General features: G+C 46.6%; 1 protein-coding gene across 1 annotated transcript in view; it reads left to right on the forward strand.

Annotated features, from left to right (window-relative positions):
* The window catches only part of TOP1MT (DNA topoisomerase I mitochondrial), a 100,453-nt gene extending 83,428 nt beyond the window's left edge, over nt 1-17,025 (forward strand). The window contains 2 exon segments of the mRNA XM_082259820.1: nt 5,621-5,770; nt 16,710-17,025. Coding sequence (XP_082115946.1) covers nt 5,621-5,770; nt 16,710-16,812 — 253 coding nt within the window. The 3' untranslated portion in view covers nt 16,813-17,025.
* The last annotated feature ends 1,389 nt before the right edge of the window (nt 17,026-18,414 follow it).

Raw genomic sequence — 18,414 nt, forward strand, 5'->3', positions numbered from 1 at the left:
AGAGCACTCTCTTGCCCCAAACTCACAAGAATAAGGTTGTTCGTGGTAAGAAGAATACCTCGTTTAGACCCTCTCAGGGGTCCTTTCGTGCCTTTCGGTCGCACTATAAGGGCAAGCCCTTCAAGGCTCCCAGAAGAAGCCGTGGGCAGGTAAGCAGAAGTCCGGCCAGTCCGGGTCCGCTGCCCATAACACTACGGCCTGAAGGGACGCCCTCACCCGGTTCTGGGGTGGGGGGACGTTTGCTCGGTTTTCTTCAACCCTGGCTGGACCGCTTTCGGGACAGGTGGGTTCAGGACATCGTTCGATCTGGTTACAAGATCGAGTTTCTCTCTCGGCCGGCGGGCAGATTTTTCCCCTCAAACCTTCAGCTGACTCCGGAGCGCTTGCGGGATCTGCACCTGGCGGTGCGGGACCTGCGGGCCCAGGGAGTGGTAGTTCCGGTGCCTCATCGGGACAGATTTCGGGGGTTCTATTCCAGTCTGTTCACTGTGCCCAGAAAGGAGGGCAAGGTACGTCCGATTCTGGACTTGAAAGCTCTGAACCACTTTGTGAGTGTTCGCAAGTTTCGCATGGAATCTCTGCGCTCGGTGGTGGCTGCCCTGGTTCCGGAGGAATTCATGGCCTCCATCGATTTGAAGGATGCGTATCTTCACATTCCAATTTTCGAGGGTCACCAGAGGTACCTTTGATTCGCCATTGCGGAGGATCACTACCAATTTGTGGCGTTACCCTTCGGTCTCGCTTCGGCTCCGCGGGTTTTCACCAAGGTGCTTGTGCCGGTCCTGGCTTTATTGAGAGCCCAGGGCATCTCTGTCTTGGGGTATCTGGACGATATCTTGATTCGGTCTGCGACCAGTCAGGGCCTGGTGAACGACCTGTCCATCACGATGCAGACTCTGCAGGAGTTAGGTTGGACGATAAATTTTCCGAAGTCGACGTTGTGTCCGTCCGTTCGTCTTCCCTACCTGGGGATGATACTGGACTCTGTTCAAGCGAAGGTCTTCCTGCCGGAAAACAAGCTCCGGACTCTTCAGGACGAAGTCAGGTCCCTCAGGGACAATCAGCGCTCGTCCCTCCGGACGTGTATGAGGTGTCTGGGATTGATGGTCTCGGCTTTCGAGGTGATTCCCTTCGCCCAGTTTCACACACGGGATCTTCAGGCGGAGGTCCTGGCCAAGTGGGACGGGCGTCAGCAGTCTCTGGATCTGCAGATTTCATTGAGCCGCCTTACCCGCAGGGGTCTTTTGTGGTGGCTCCAGTCCCCGGCGGTATCGGGGGCAAGTCCTTTCGTCCTTTGTCGTAGACGGTGATCACCACGGATGCCAGCCTGTCGGGCTGAGGTGGTGTCCTGGGCGTTCTGTCCGCCCAGGGAACTTGGTCGGGGGAGGAATCCTCCCTTCGGATCAATATTCTGGAGTTGCGAGCAATACATCTCTGCCTTCTGCGTTGGACGGACAGGCTTCAGGGCCGTCCGGTTCGGGTGCAGACGGACAATGCCACAGCAGTGGCTTACATCAACCACCAAGGGGGCACCAGGAGTGCCCGCGCGGCTCGGGAAGTGGCCGACATTCTGTCTTGGGCCGAGGCGCACGTCCCGGCGATAACGGCAGTTCACATACCGGGGGTGGAGAACTGGCAGGCGGACTATCTGAGTCGCCAGACCCTGGACCGGGGAGAATGGTCCCTTCACCCGGATGTCTTTCAGATGCTGTGCGCGAAGTGGGGGTCCCCAGATGTGGACCTGTTCGCGTCTCGTCTAAACAACAAGGTGGAAAGGTTCGTAGCAAGGACGCGCGATCCTCGGGCAGACGCCTCAGACGCGTTGGTGGCGCCCTGGCATCAGTATCGTCTGATGTATGCCTTTCCACCGATTCAGCTGCTGTCCAGGTTCCTTCGCAGGTTGGCCTCGGAACCGCGCACGGTGATTCTGATGGCACCGGACTGGCCTCGCTGGTCTTGGTACGCAGACCTCGTGAATCTGGCGGTCGACGCTCCGTGGCGTCTGCCTCTTCGAGGAGATCTCCTATCTCAAGGACCGATCTTCCATCCTGCTTTACAGTCGCTGGCTTTAACGGCCTGGCTGTTGAAAGCCAGGTCCTGAAGGATAGGGGTCTCTCCCCTGAGGTCAATCCCACTTTGATCAAGGCTAGGAAGGCCTCTTCGGGGAAGATTTACTACCGTACTTGGAGGGCGTATTTTGCCTGGTGTGAGTCCAGGGGGTATTCCCCTCGCTCGTACTCGGTGTCGAGAGTGTTGGCTTTCCTCCAGACTGGAGTGGACCAGCGTTTGGCGTTGGCTACGATTAAGGGTCAGATTTCTGCACTGGCCGTTCTTTTTCAACGCCCGGTGGCGTCTAATTCTTTGGTTAGCACCTTTGTTCAAGGGGTGCGTCACTTGGCTCCTACTCGGAGGAATCCTTTACCGCCATGGGACTTGAACCTTGTTCTATCCGTGTTGCAACATGCTCCCTTTGAAAACATCAGGGAGATCTCGTTGTCTCTCTTGTCTAAGAAGGTTGCCTTTTTGGTGGCAATCACTTCGGCTCGCAGGGTATCGGAGCTGGCGGCCTTTTCCTGCAGCTCTCCCTACTTGGTGCTTCACCTGGATAAGGTGGTCTTACGACCTAACCCTTCCTTTCTTCCGAAGAGGATCTCGGAATTTCACCTCAATGAGGACATTGTCTTGCCTTCGCTTTGCGCGAAGCCTAAGCATCCAAGGGAGGTGGCTTTGCATTCCTTGGATGTTGTTCGGGCGATCAGGGTTTACCTGTCAACGACAAAATCCTTTCGCAAGTCGGATTCTCTTTTTGTTCTTCCAGAGGGTCCTCGGAAGGGCATGGCAGCGTCGGCTGCGACCATCGCCAAATGGATCAGACAGACCATTGTGCAAGCCTATGCTTTGAAGGGGAAGGTTCCTCCTTTTCCTGTGAAGGCGCACTCTACCAGGTCTCTGAGTACGTCTTGGGCCTATCGTCATCAGGCTTCTGTGGCCCAGGTGTGTAAGGCGGCGACTTGGTCGTCTGTTCACACCTTCTCAAAATTCTACAAGGTGGATGTTCAGGCATCGGCTGATGCTTCCTTTGGCCGCAAAGTTCTTAGTGCGGCAGTGCCTTAGGGCCCCTTGTTTTGGGTCCTTGGCTGTTGGGATGTCTTTATCCCTAGGTTACTTGTTTTCCTGGGTTGTTGCTCCTGTTGAGCACGTTTTTTTCCTGTTGCCCAGTTGGTTTCCTTACTTGGTGAGGTTCCTTTCTCTGATGTGGGTACTGCGTTGCTTTAGGCGCGGCTGCTGTTTTTTCCCACCCCTCATGTCTACACTGCTATGGGACGTCCCCATTATAGATGAATATGAAGTGGCGGCGACTGTCGGAGGACGTAAGAGAAAACGGAATTTTTGTAAGATCTTACCTGTAAAATTCCTTTCTCTGAGTCCTCCGACAGTCGCTGCCCCCGCCCCTCTTTTGGGGTTTTGTTTATGTACTCTACTGCTATGCTACTGAAACTAAGTTGGGAATGCAGGAAGCAGGGAGGTATTGACTGAGGGGACCACCCCCTAGGGGTGGGATATGCTAAAAGCTTTGATATTAACTATTTTGTTGCCTAGCTACTCCTGCGGAGCAAAGGTCAATAACCCCATTAGTGATGAATATGAAGTGGCGGCGACTGTCGGAGGACTCAGAGAAAGGAATTTTACAGGTAAGATCTTACAAAAATTCAGTTTTTTCACATTCTGCTATATAACATTCCCAAAATCTAATTTTTTTTTAACATTTTAGGCCAATTTGTTTTCTGCTACATATTTTTGGAAAAAAAAATCCCAATAAGTGTATTTTGATTGGTTTGCACAAAAGTTATCGCGTCTACAAACAACGGAAAAGATTTGTCATTTTTATTTTTTTTTACTAGTAATGGCGGCGATTTGCGATTTTTTGCAGGACTGCGACATTGCGACGGACAGATCGGACCCTTGACTGACATTTTTGACACTTTTGGGAGTACCAGTGACATTACTACAGTAATCAGTGCTATACATATGCACTGTTTTTTTGTTTTTGTTTTTTTTTTTGAGAATGTTGTATAGCAGAAAGTGCAAAATATAGATTTTTTGTTTCAGAATTGTTGCTTTTTTTTTTTTTTTTTGTTTATAGCACAAAAAAATAAAATTGCACAGGTGATAAAATACCACCAATAGAAAGCTCTATTTGTGGGGAAAAAAGGACATCAATTTTATTTGGGTACAGCGTGGCACGACCGCGCAATTGGCCGAATCGCAAAATATGGCCTGCTCATTAAGGGGGCAATTCCTTCTGGTCCAGAAGTGGTTAAAGCGATTTTGTAAACCTAAATTTATTTTTATTTTTTTAACAAACATGTTCTACTTACCTGCTCTGTGCAATGGTTTTACAAGAGCAGCCCAGATCCTCTTTTCAGGTCCCTCTCTGGCACCCCTGCCTCCTCTCCCCCGCAGAGTGCCCCCATAGCAAGCTTATTTGTGTGGGCTCGATTCTGAGCCACGCTGTATGTGTCCATTGACACACACACACAGAGCGTGGCTCAGCCCTGCTCACTGGCTCTGACAGCAGTAGGAGCTTATGGCCCCCACTGCTGCCTCTGTATAGTGAGGAGAGAGAGAGCGGAGAAAGACGCTGCTCTCGTGCACAGCACTGGATCGTGATTGGACTCAGGTAAGTATTGGGGGGAGCTGCATGAAGAAGGTTTTTTACCTTAATTTTGAGAATGCATTAAAGGGTAACTCCACTTTACTGGGGGGAAAAATAGCAAATAAAGAGAAAAAATTATAGCGTATACATTTGCGTCACAAATCATATTGTAATTGAATTTTATTAAATAGGACCTTTCTTTTTCAATCTGCAGCGGTTGTAATTTTCTAGAAATGCAATATGGCGACCTGAAGGTGTTCTGTACACAGAATGTATACTGACCACACCCCAGAAACATTTCCTGCTTGTGTGATTGGCTCACCAATTTTGTTAGAAGTCTGCACTAAGATACAAGTCAGATTTCTGGCATCCCCAGCAACAATGTCATTTTTGGTGAGATACTCCCAATAGGAACACGTCTAAAGGGATGCAGGCCCAGCAGATTTCCTCATTAGAGCCCTGCAGCTGCACAGCTGATTGATAATTATGAAACCACTCCTATTTGACCCACCCAGCAGAGTGGAACAAACAATGTTTTCTTCAGAATAACAAAAGTTAGGAATCTGCAACAAAGTTTCTTACAATCCCTGCAATGTACAGAGATCACCCAGAGGGGAATGTTTTTTTCCCAACCAAAGTTAAGTTACGCTTTTAAGGTTAAAAAAAAAAAACCTGCCTTTTAGAACCTTTTTAATCTAACGGAGCCCCAGATAGCACTCAAAACCCAACAGGATTTTAATCCCCCACTCTTTATTTTTAACACTTTAATTCTAATTTTAATGTAGCTGCTTGTGGAGCTTATTTGTGACAGATATACTTGGTCTACCTTTTGGAGAGATTGCTATTTTGTCTTTGGTCTGGATGTAGCAGCAATCAGTAAAATGTTTTGTCTGTTTTGGGGGGTGGTGGGGGGGACAGCATTCTGTGTAATGTCCCATCAGTGAGATTCCTCTGTGTGTTCAGGGAGCTGGAGAAGAAGAAGAAGCAGAAGGAAAGGCTGGAGGAGCAACTGGAAAAACTGAAGCTTATGGCCACAGACAAGGAGGAGAACAAGCAGATCGCTCTGGGCACGTCCAAACTAAACTACCTGGATCCCAGGATCACAGTGGCCTGGTAAGATGTGTGTAAATGTCCACTTTAGTGATATATTGTAACTGCTGAGTGGGAAAACGTAGTTATTGGATAGCAGTTCTACCTGCTTTACAAAAGATCTTCCACCATGTTCTATAAAATCATGGAAACTCTCTACTTAAGGCCACGGATCTCTTGGCCAGTTCTGCGATGTCACAGGTCCTGCAGCCGGGGGCGGTCCCCTACCACTGGGGGCGGTCCCATGCTGTTAGACAACGAAAAGTCGCTTCACAGGCCTTGTGATTTAAAATCCCCACGGCTTTCTCTCTCCTCTCCTTTAGGTGCTGACAGTACAACCTAGATGACTTCAGATTGGTCCGCACTGTCACATGGAGGGGGTCCAGTGGGTTTGCTAAAACCGCTGAGGGGGGGGGGGTGGAGAGGCAGAAGGAGTCTGAGCTGCAGCCGCTGATATACACTGTGGAAACGGAAGCCACAGGAGCTGTGTGGGAATCCTGCATGCGATTTGGATAGGAATCCCACCCATTCCTATTTAAATTGCATGCAATTCTTTGCAGTGCGATTTGAGCCCATTTAGTTTGTATGGACTCAAATCGCATTGCATAGTTTTCGTAATTGGGAGCATTTGCACGAGTACTTGTTCAAGTACTCGGTTTCAGTACCGATATCAGTGCAACCCTAGCAGTTAGTTATACTTTGCATTTTTCCAGACTAAATAACTGCATTAATTGGAAATTAATGTCACAGTGACATTTAAGTCACAGTCCTATTGGTAAACAGCGGCCGCTCACTGGAATTGTGAAACAGCCTGTCGGCAAAGACTCTTTCATAGAACTATAGAGGAAGATCAGCTGGTCCCGAGTTTACCAATAGGACAGGGAATCAGAAATGTTTTAGGTGTACCAACATGGCGGTGTTCTATAATTTTCCTAGACTTCTGACGATCTGCACATGCGCAGTATTGACGTCACGCCAGCTGATCGTGACTCAGCTGCACCGGATGTTATATAATTGGAGATTTTGATGAGTTGGCTGTTTAAAAAGAACACCGGGGCAGCTTTCAGTGTGCAGACTAAGGAGAAAAAGTTGTGAAATCCTAAAGTAAAACTTCCATCTAAATCCCAAAATCGCCTTAAATTAGAATGCTGCCGAGACTAAGCAAGCCATAGCAATGTGTCTGTCAATGTTGTTCTTAGTTTGTGATCTTTATCTATTGATCCTGCAAGTGCTTAGGGAAATCCAGGACTTCCTGTGCAGGACTGTCAATAAATATACCACTGTAAATATTTTGTGGCTTTCATTAGGGAGTCTCTGCTTTAATTGCCTTGACATCAATACCCGGTGGAATTCACCCTGAAGGCGTTGTTGGCTTGGCGACCTCGTTCATTGCTTACAGGATGATGATAGAAATCTGTTCTCCTCACCTCTCATCCACAGACCCCCAACCACTTATTTTTACTCTTTATTTTGCTAGCAATAATAGATAGGAAGGTATATTATCTTGTTTTAACCTTTTTTTTTTGCATTTCTTCAATTCATTTCTGGTTTCCAGGCATTGGCAAATTATGTCATACATCCCAAGAGGAGTGCCTTTCTCAGCTCCGCACACTCGCCTGCCTGCATGCCTGAGCTAAGGGCAGATAGATTCCAGAAAATAAATGCTACATTAATCATTTGCCCTTACTCAAGCTGGCCATGGCTAAAAATGCCGGGTGGGTTAAGGTAATTTTTTTAGAAAAATAAAGCATGGAGACATGGATGGATGAGGGCATTTGCGTTGAAAATTAAAAACGAATTAAAAGTTTTTGGTGTGCGGTGCTCAGATGCAGTGTAGTCCGCTTCTGCTTGTAAAAATCGACTTTCTCTTTCGTTCATTGACACACATCGCTCCATAAATCATAACTACTGGGTTATATTGCCTTCTCCAGGAGTAGCAGTAAGCAGAACAAAAAACACCTGGCTACACCCATGGGCCATCCTCAGCTTGGTATATAACCCCCTCTCTGCTCTAGGTGATCAGTTTTAATCTGTCTAGTCAGGAGTAAGGACCTAGACTCCCGGGTGGGATCTCCGGTCCTAGCAATTTTCTACTTCCTTACATCTTTTTTGTTTTTTCTCTCGGGAGATCTCCAATCAACTGCCGGACTGGGTGACAGGCTGGATAATCTAGATCCAGTGGTCCCCCCAGTCAGCGAGCGTGTGCAGACCACAGCTACGCGCTAGGTCAGCCGCGTTATAGCCTCACAGAGGCTGGCTCGTGAGTTAAACGTCTCGCAGGGTCGCATACGACCGGGCTTGGGTCTCAGTCGCAACTGTCCCTTGGCTGACCGCTCCCCTACTTCGGTGGTGAGGATTCTGTCTAAGGCATCACCCGCACCATGGAAGGGTTAAGTACAGTCCCCCCTCTCCCCTTTTGGCGTTTTTTTTTTTTTTTTTCGTTGGATGCAGATAACCTCCAGGTTCGGTTGGAACCCTCCCTTTCCCCCCCTGTCTGGAGTCTGGTGGGGGTCCCAGGGCAGAGAATGCAGCGAAGACCCCTGGGGTCTCTCTCCCCCCACTATCCCCAATCTGTAAGGGTCCTGGAATAGTATATGTCCAGCCCTGGTAGTCTGGAGGGGTCCCAGTGTAAGAGACCCCCTAGGTGCATGCCTTACTGTTTGCAGTGTGGATATAGTGCAGGGGGTCCCAGTACAGTGACCCGTGCAGAGTGCACAGCAGAGACTCCCCTAACCTGTGTCCTAACTCCCTTGCAGAGGGTGCAGTGTTTCAGAGGGCGCAGGGAAGATCCTGGCAGTATGCTTCAGCGTTGTAGCTAATGGCCATTTTCCCTTAGTCTGGCTGGTCTCTGGTTGGCAGCCATGTTTGTGTAGACCGATGATATCACGGGAGCTATTTTCCCTTAGTCTGGCTGGTCTCCACTTGGTGGCCATGTTTGTGTAGCCCAATGATTTAACGGGAGCCATTTTCCCTTAGTCCGTAAGACGCTGGAGACGACTGAAGCCTCGTGGGGATTCCGAAGCTCCTCCCAGTTTCCTCTTCCTGTGCCTGGGACTAATGAACAGGGACAGCATCAATGATGATGCTGGGTTCGAATTCTCGGCACTCCCCCAGTCGGTAGGGTGAGTTCCCGTTATCTCTCTCTCTTTCTCTCTGCTGATAGGTCCCCTGAGCCTTGATGGGGATCCTATATTTGTGCCAAAAGATCATTTTTGTTTTGCAAGGTCTTCCTTTCCTTATGGCGCCTCAGGGTCACATCTCCCCCACTAACCCCCCCTCATGGAGATGGCAGGTCCCTCGGAACCCCAGCTTCCCATGGTTGCACTAACGGGGGGGTCCTGCAGACCTTAGTGTCCCGGGTGGAAGTGATGTGTGGGCAAAGGCCCAGGAGTAAGCGTCCCCCGCCTTTCCCTGCTCAGTCTGTCTCATCTGATTTCGAGCCTGATGCAGCTGTAGTTTTTGTGATGCAGATTTGGATACAGCTCCTGTGCTGTCCAAACTTTGTTTAATCGGTGGTGATTAAGGGGCGTGCTGTGGCTTAAGAAACGGTTCGCAGACCAAGCCTCTAAGAAAGCTCTCATTGATCTGCCCTTTCAAGGCAATTGCTCGTTTGGGGCTACCCTGGATGACACTAAGGGTATCATGGGGGGGGAATAGCTGCCATAACCCCGGTATTTTTTTTTAAACAGCGGACAGTCCGCTTTGCCATAAAAATGGTCCCAGCAGCAGATTCGCTGCGAGAACGCTTTTATGGGCGGCGGGAGAGGTGACTCCTCTCGACTCTATGGCTTAGGAGGACCGGAGCCCAACGACCTTAAAGGGCCCATTTGTTTTCATGATGAAAAAAATACTTTTTTTTTTTTTTTTTCCTTTTTAGTGTAGATGTGAGGTCTTTTTGACCCCCAGATCTCACATTAAAGAGGACCTGTCCTGCTTATTTCTATTACAAGGGATGTTTACATGCCTTGTAATAGGAATAAAAGTGATCAAAACATTTTTTTTTTAAAGAGACAGTGTAAAAATAAAAGGTAAAATAAGAAAAGAAATAAAAAAGTAAAGCGCCCCAGCCCTCTGAGCACGTGCGCAGAGGTTAACGCATACGCAAGTCGCGCTCACATATGTAAACGGTGTTCAAACCACACCTGAGGTATCGCCACGAATGTTAGAGCGATTAGCAATAATTCTAGTATTAGATCTCCTCTGTAACTCTAAGCAGGTAACCTGTAGAAATTTTTAAAATGTCGCCTGTGGAGATTTTTAGGTACCAATGTTTGTCGCCATTCCACGAGCGTACGCCGTTTTGAAGCATGACATGTTGGGTATCTATTTACTCAGCGTAACATTATCGTTCACAATATAGAAAAAAAATTGAGGTAACTTTACTGTATTCTTATTTTTTAATTCAGAAATATGTATTTTTTCCCCCCAAAAAAAATTTGTAAGACCGCTGCGCAAATGGTGTGATAAAAAATATTGCATCGATCTCCATTTTATTCTCTAGGGTCTCTGCTAAAAAAAATGTATATATAATGTTTGGGGGTTCGAAGTAATTTTCTAGTAAAAAAAAAAAAAAAATGATTTTAACTTGTAAACAACAAGAAATAGGCCCAGTCTTTAAGAGGTTAACCTTTCTTCAACGGGGCGTTGATCGGAAGTTGGCCTTGAGTACCATCAAGGGCCAGGTGTCTGCCTTGGCAATCTTCTTTCAGTGACCCCCTAGCCACGCACTCTTTAGTTTGTACCTTCATTCAGGGGGTGTGACATGTGGCTCCACCTGTACGGTCTTGTTTGCCGCCATGGGATTAAAATTTAGTACTTTCGGTTCTCAGAAACTTCCATTTGAGAATATTCTGGAGATTCCCTTGTCTACATTATCCCACAAGGTGACATTCTTGGTGGCTATTAACTCGGCCCGCAGGGTATCAGAATTGCCGGCATTATCTTGTCGCAGTCCTTATTTAGTTGTCCATAGGGATAAAGTGGTTCTTCGTCCCTGTCCATCATTCCTGCCCAAAGTTGTCTCTTACTTCCATTTGAATGAGGACATTGTGTTACCTTCCTTGTGTCCCAAGCCGGCTCATCCCAAGGTATTTGCTTTGCATTCCTTGGATTTGGTTTGTGCGATTCGGGTGTATCTGGCAGCTACTGAGTCTTTTCGGAAGTCAGATTCCCTATTTGTGGTTACGGACGGACCAAGAAAAGGGCTGGCCGCTTCTTCGGCTACCATCTCCAGATGGTTCAGAGAGACGATGACTCCGGCCTATTCCATTTCAAGAAGAGTGCTTCTTGGGCCTTCCATCATCCGGCTTCAATATCGCAAGTTTGCAAGGTGGCTACTTGGTCATCTGCGGATGCTTCTTTTGGCTGCAAAGTTTTGCAGGCTGCTGTTTAAGAGGAGAGGGACTGTGTTTTTAGTTAAACTTTTCTTTTTCAGACGGGGCTCCTGTGACCCGGTTAGGGGCTCCTGTGACCCGGTTAGGGGCTCCTGTGACCCGGTTAGGGGCTCCTGTGACACGGTTAGGGGCTCCTGTGACACGGTTAGGGGCTCCTGTGACACGGTTAGGGGCTCCTGTGACGCGGTTAGGGGCTCCTGTGACGCGGTTAGGGGCTCTTGTGACGCGGTTAGGGGCTCTTGTGACGCGGTTAGGGGCTCTTGTGACGCGGTTAGGGGCTCTTGTGACGCGGTTAGGGGCTCTTGTGACGCGGTTAGGGGCTCTTGTGACGCGGTTAGGGGCTCTTGTGACGCGGTTAGGGGCTCTTGTGACGCGGTTAGGGGCTCTTGTGACGCGGTTAGGGGCTCTTGTGACGCGGTTAGGGGCTCTTGTGACACGGTTAGGGGCTCTTGTGACACGGTTAGGGGCTCTTGTGACACGGTTAGGGGCTCTTGTGACACGGTTAGGGGCTCTTGTGACACGGTTAGGGGCTCTTGTGACACGGTTAGGGGCTCTTGTGACACGGTTAGGGGCTCTTGTGACACGGTTAGGGGCTCTTGTGACACGGTTAGGGGCTCTTGTGACACGGTTAGGGGCTCTTGTGACACGGTTAGGGGCTCTTGTGACACGGTTAGGGGCTCTTGTGACACGGTTAGGGGCTCTTGTGACACGGTTAGGGGCTCTTGTGACACGGTTAGGGGCTCTTGTGACACGGTTAGGGGCTCTTGTGACACGGTTAGGGGCTCTTATGTTTTGCCTTGGGTTATTTTCCCCACCCCTCATTTACTTTTTGGCACTGCTTTTGGACGTCCCACTAGTTATGATTTATGGAGCGCTGTGTCCGTCGATGAGCGAAAGCGAAAATGTAATTTTTGTATTTACCGTAAAATCCATTTCTCTGAGTTCATCGATGGACCCCACACCCACCCTTCTGTGGAGTTCTGATACTTCTAATACCGCTTGCAACTAAAACTGATTACCTAGAGCAGAGGGGGGGGTTTATATACCAGCTGAGGGCGGCCCATGGGCATAGCCAGGTGTTTTTGTTCTGCCTAATCCTACTCCTGGAGGAGGCAATATAACCCAGTAGCTATGATTTATGGAGTGCTGTGTCCATCGATTAACTCAGAAAAAATGTTTTTTTACGGTAAGTACAAAAACCCCTTTTTTATTGCTAGAAAATTTCTTGGAGCCCCCAAACATATATTTTTAGCAGAGGTCCTATAGAATAAAAATGGTGGGTATATCTTGCGGTATTTGCGCAGTGGTTTTTAAACACAATTTTTGGGGAAAATACACTTTAATTTTTTTGCACACAAACACAATATAATACTTTATTTTTTTAATTTTTTTTTTCTTGAATGTGTTACACCGCGTAAATAGATACCAAACATGCCACGCTTTAAAATTGCGTCCGCCTGTGGAATGGCGGCAAACTACGGTACTTTAAAATTCTCCATACAGGTTACCAGTTTAGAGTTACACGGGAGGCCTGGTGTTAAAATTATTGCTTTCACTTGACATTTGCAACAATACCTCACGTGTGGTGCGATCACCGTTTACATATGCGTGCAGGAGTAATGTATGTGTTCGCATTTGCGCATAAGCACAGGGGCTTTATAAAATGTGTTTTTATTTTATACAAAACTTTTTTTTTTTTTAACATCCCTCATGACAGCATGGACTGTTACAGGTCCTCTTTATGGAGAGATCTGGGGTCTATTGGACCCCAAATCTGTCCTCTGGCCTCCAATGCAGCCGATCACACACAGATCTGTCTGATCGGCTGCTAACGGCCAGGTAAACAGAGGCGGGACCAGAAGTGGCCTCGCACTCGCCGCTTCCTGTTTCCGGGGTCACAGAGGGAGGAAAAAACGTCCATTCCTCTCTCCCTCTCTGTTCTGTGTAGCCATCGCCCCCGGTCGCATTGCTACCAGTCTGATCGCAGAAAGGTGGGGTGTGGGACCCCCTTCCGCCACCTGCAAAAGTGATTGAGTAGCTGATCACCCGCTCAAATCACTTCAGCTGAAAAGGATATTGCCGGCTGAAAATGTTTATACCGGGATGATACCTGCAGGTGCATCATCATCATCCTAGTATAACAGGGCTTGGCAAATTTGCTTTGAATCTAGGAGCCAGCTAAAAAAGTTTGGAGCCAGGTTTTTTTTTTTTTTTTTTCCTTTTCTGGCTGTTAGGCTTTAAACTTCCCGCCCACATATCCAGAGCCATGTTAGTAGCATCATAGGACCCTGGGCAAAGTAATATACTGGAGCCCCTATAAGCCTGCCATAAATTAAACTACTGAGTGCAACCCATTCAAATAAAAGGGTCCATGCTGCAGCATTTACGGTGACATATCGCCTCCTCCCTGCCTGTCAATTGTCTCTGAAAGGAAATCTGTGTGGATTGCTTTTCAGTGGAGTGGTAGTTTTTTTTAAATCAGAGCAGCAGAGGGGGCATTTGTCAAGGGGGAGAGGTGGTGTTTAAACTCCACAATTTTCCAGCCTCTAGTGTGCATGTACTCCAATTTGTTACGTGTCCTGCACACCTTAACACAGGGCTTGACAAATTTGCCTGAAATCTAGGAGCCAGCTAAAAAAGTTAGGAGCCAGTTTTTTTTTTAAACTAACAACCAAGCTTTATTTAATAAAACGGATACTAAATTTACACATAAATACGACTAGAACCCCACTCTCCTCTATAGCGCAATTGGATGGAAACAGACTGTCTTTTTCCATCCGATGCCATCTGATCCGATCCTCCGATTACCGCTCCATAGAGGAGAATGAGGGGTCCGATCAGGTCTGTCTGAAAAACTGACAGGCGGACCCGATCAGACAGCCCGTGTGAAAGGGGCCTTCGGCTGTATATATAATATAAACATTCTTTTTTTTTTTCAATTCTCATTAAAAAAAAAAATGATATATATATATATATATATATATATATATATATATATATATATATATATATATATATATATATATATATATATATATATATATATATATATATATATAGAAAAAAAAAATGTTTTATTTTTTTTTTTTTTAATTAAAAAAAGAAAAAATGTATTCTTATTTATTTATTTTTTTAATTTAAAAAATAAATTAATAATAACCACACTCCCTGTCCACTTACCTTTAAGCAAAGGTAACTGGACAGAGAGATGAAGCCTGCAAAAACTTCCCATCTCCTTCCAAAGAGCAGATGAGAAGGAAGGCATTGAGAACATGCATTACTCCCGGCCACCACAAGAGGGCGCCAGTTCCCCTAGCCTCTCATCTAACAGAAGAAGGCCGAAAAGCCGGGGCCTCAATTTATGGGCGGCGTGGAAGACCGTGCACTCGGAAAAGAAGGTGGGGGCGCAAAAGGGACAGGACAGCTCCTGCAGGGCCCCCCAGGCGCCAGGTCGCTAATTCTAGTCGCAAATGCGACCTGGCGCCCGGGGTTTGTCGAGGCCTGCCTTAACATACACACAGCGCGTGTGTGCGCATCAGCGGGAGGAGTATGGATGGCGCTTATGAAGCAAGCACAGCAGAGATTGGATAGATCATAAGGAGGCGCAGGGCAAAATTATTGGCCTCTTAGAAGTGAACAGTGCAGTTTTATCCATTTAGTTAAATGGACAAAAAATGAAATATCCGTCAGTCTTAAATGTAGTCAGCAGGATGGACAGTAAAATCCAGACTGATCTATAATCCGAAATTACACTTTTCTTCATATGTCAGAAGGCGGCATTAGCCATACAGTCACAGGTAGCGATGAAGAGTTAACCAAGAAATACAAGCAGGCACAAATGCCATTCATACTAGAAGCAAAAGCCTGCAGATGTTAAGCTGTGAAAAGTTAATCATTTAACCATTTAGGTAAGCAGCACCTTAAATGAAGCAGAGTAGATAAAGCACAATCCTCCCCTAGCATCCAAGGAGAGGGTTAATTGCCAGAGAGTCCTCAGTAGGAGCACAGATAGGCAACAATGAGGTTTGCAAGGAGAGACAGATTGTAAGGATCGGTATCTTACTCTCACCCCCCTCCAGGATATATGTAGCTACTGTATTTCTGCCTGTGCTCTCTGCTGAAGTCACAATCTGACCAACCGGCCCTGGTGGCTCCATGTACACCTGGGATCACAAAACAGGAGAGGGCGGGAGGAGGAGACGCTGACCACCTCTGTCTCTATCATCTGAGGGGAGGGGGTAAATATATGTGCACACTCTGGGCTGCATAAGAGAGAGACACTCTCAGAATGCTACAGCCTGCAACCCCTGGCAGTAAATGGGCTGACAAGCCCATTTTTATTACCAGGTGCCAGGACCCAATTTCTGGTCGCCGCAGGGACCTGGCGCCTGGGATTTGTCGAGCCCTGCGGTATAACCACTGCAAACTGGGAATGTCCTACAGTCGGCAACTGGTGATAAGTGCATTTACTTGCCACCGGACCGGAAGGATTTGTCCCCTTAATGACCAGGCCATATTTTGCGATTGGGGACTGTATTACTTTAACGGACAATTGCGCAGTCGTGCAACGCTGTACCTAAATAAAATTGATGTCCTTTTTTCCCCACAAATAGAGCTTTCTTTTGGTGGTATTTCATCACCTGTGCGATTTTTTGCGCTATAAACAAAAAAAGAGCGACAATTCTGAAAAAAAAAAAAACTATTTTTCACTTTCTGCTATAGAACAATCCCAAAAAAAATAAAATAAATATATATATATATATAATCAAAATTTTTTTTAACATTAGGCCAATTTTCTGCTACATATTTTTTTGTAAAAAAAAAAATCGCAATAAATGTATTTTTATTGGTTTGCGCAAAAGTTATCGCATCTACTAACTACAGGAAAAATTTGACTTTTTTGTTGTTTTTTTTTTTTTACTAGTAATGGCGGCGATCAGCTATTTTTAGCGGGACTGCAACATTGGGGTGGACAGATCGGACCCCTAACTGACATTTTTGACACTTTTGGGGTACCATTGACATTACTACAGTAATCAGTGCTAAAAATATGCACAGTTACTGTATTAATGACACTGGCAGGAAGGGGTTAACATTGATGGGTGATCAAGGGGTTAAATGTGTACCTAGGGGCGTGTTTCTAACTGTGTTGGGGGGGGGGGGACGTGGTTTGTGAAATGACCATAGAGACATGTGATCCTATATAAGAAGGATCATATGGGCTCTGTGATCATTCCAAAGAGAAGAACGGTCAGCTGTGTTTATGACAGCCGACCGTTCTTCTCTCTCAGCAGGGAGCGATCACGGGTGTCAGGCGGCAGTCGGAGCCGCCTGTCCCGTGCATCGGCTTCCCCTCTGATGAGCGTGCCCCCTAGCTGCCTGCGCACGACCGTCGTATACCTACGATGGTTCACGCAGGAGCGGCTGCCTGCCACAGTATAACTGCAGCGAGCGGTCGTTAAGCGATTAATAAATCTTTTTGTAAAATCTGTAAATGGATGTATTTGTTTCCCTCCAGGCGCAGCACAGTATTGTCTCTGGTGACCTCAGTTTTTATCTGTCCTATCTAGGTGTAAGAAATTTGGCGTGCCCATTGAGAAGATCTACAACAAAACTCAGAGAGACAAGTTCGCCTGGGCCATAGCCATGACCGATGAAGACTTTGAGTTCTAGTATGTTGTGCCAGAATCGGTTATCTACCTCTCATTGTGTGTGACCCTCACCCGGGTCTCCTCAGACCTCATTCTCTCAGGTGATATGATCTACAAATGGCTGTTCAGTTGTTGGATGCAATACTGCAAGCAAACATTCCTTGAATACCTCATCTTGTAACATGGATGGATTACATACCGGGAGGTGAATTCATTTTCTTTATCTAGAGCACTTACTGCATCCCCTTTTGGGCTTGCTTACAACATGGCTATTTATTAGTTAAGTGATCAATTCCTGTATGTAGGAAAAGAGATCTTATAACAAGCACGTTGTCTGCACCAATCTCCGCACTGTTACCGGAAACTCAAGGAATTGTCATTGACAGGCTTGGGATGCACTGACTGAACAGTGCTAGTGGGCACAAAATACACCAATGCCAGTATCTGTTTGAGGGTATGAAACTTTGTTTTTGTTTTTTTCATTTATGTAAAAGAAGCTCGGCCGGTTTAATTAAAAAAAATATATATATATTTATGTATTTTGTTTTTTTGTTGAAGACTGGAAGCAGCTGCTTTATGTATGTTTGTCTCATACAGCAAAAAATAAATTGGAATAAAGATTTGTTTGTATTTTTTGCCTGTAAAAATATTGCTTTTTTTTTTTTTCTTTTTTCAACACCTCAAATATATATTGTAAAAGACTTTTCTCATAACTTCATTTATTTTACGTCCCTTGAGAGACGCTTGAAGTAAAATAGTGGGGTTATTCAGCCGCCTACAGCAGGATTGGACACTGGTAAACTGAACATTCTAAACATGATACTAAAGGGATTTTTTTTTTTTTCTTCCATACCGCGCCTTTTTTGGCACTTCTCTCCTACATATAAAAATCATAATTTCTTTCGTTCATTGACGGACACAGCTCTTCAGCTTCTTGACCGTAGGGTTATACTGCCCCCTACAGGAGTAGGACACTAGGTAGAGAACACGCCTATGGGGCAGTCCCTGGCGGTATACTCCCACTTCCTGCTATAGGTATTCAGTTTTCTCTATTGTTCATCAACAGACGCAGCTTCATCCATTCAGAGACTATAGGGTGATGCTCCTCCCACCAGGAATAGGCACTGGGCAGGCAAAAAGCTTAACCACACTTATGGGGGCTATCCCTGCAGGCATAACCCCACACAGTCTGCTATCATCAAACAGTTTGTTTCTGCCTAGTTTAAGGAATAGGACCTAGCTTCCTGCTGGGACTTTGATCTTCGCTATTATGGGAAAGTTTGTTATTGTGATTCTTTATTTTCACTAGTTAATTCCTGAGGACTAAGATCCAGAGGAACTGCAAGCAACAGCAGCCAGTTGAGGTTTCGTACTGGATAATCTAGATCCTTAAGGTCTCCCAGCCTGGCCAATGAGTGTGAGCAGGTTATAGTCAGTACTAGGCCTCGCCACGACAGTGCCCCGACGGTCAACGAATGGGGACAAGCCTGTGAGTGGACTGTCTCGCTGGGACGCACACAACCTGGAATGCCCGCAGCTTCCCCTTTTGCCGACAGCACCCCCATCCCAGGTGGGAGGTGATTTGTTTTGGAATGGCCCCCATCTGGTACTGTGGTATGATGAG

The sequence above is a fragment of the Pelophylax lessonae genome (genome assembly GCF_965119305.1).
Source record: "Pelophylax lessonae genome assembly, chromosome: 5".
Lineage (NCBI taxonomy): Eukaryota > Metazoa > Chordata > Amphibia > Anura > Ranidae > Pelophylax > Pelophylax lessonae.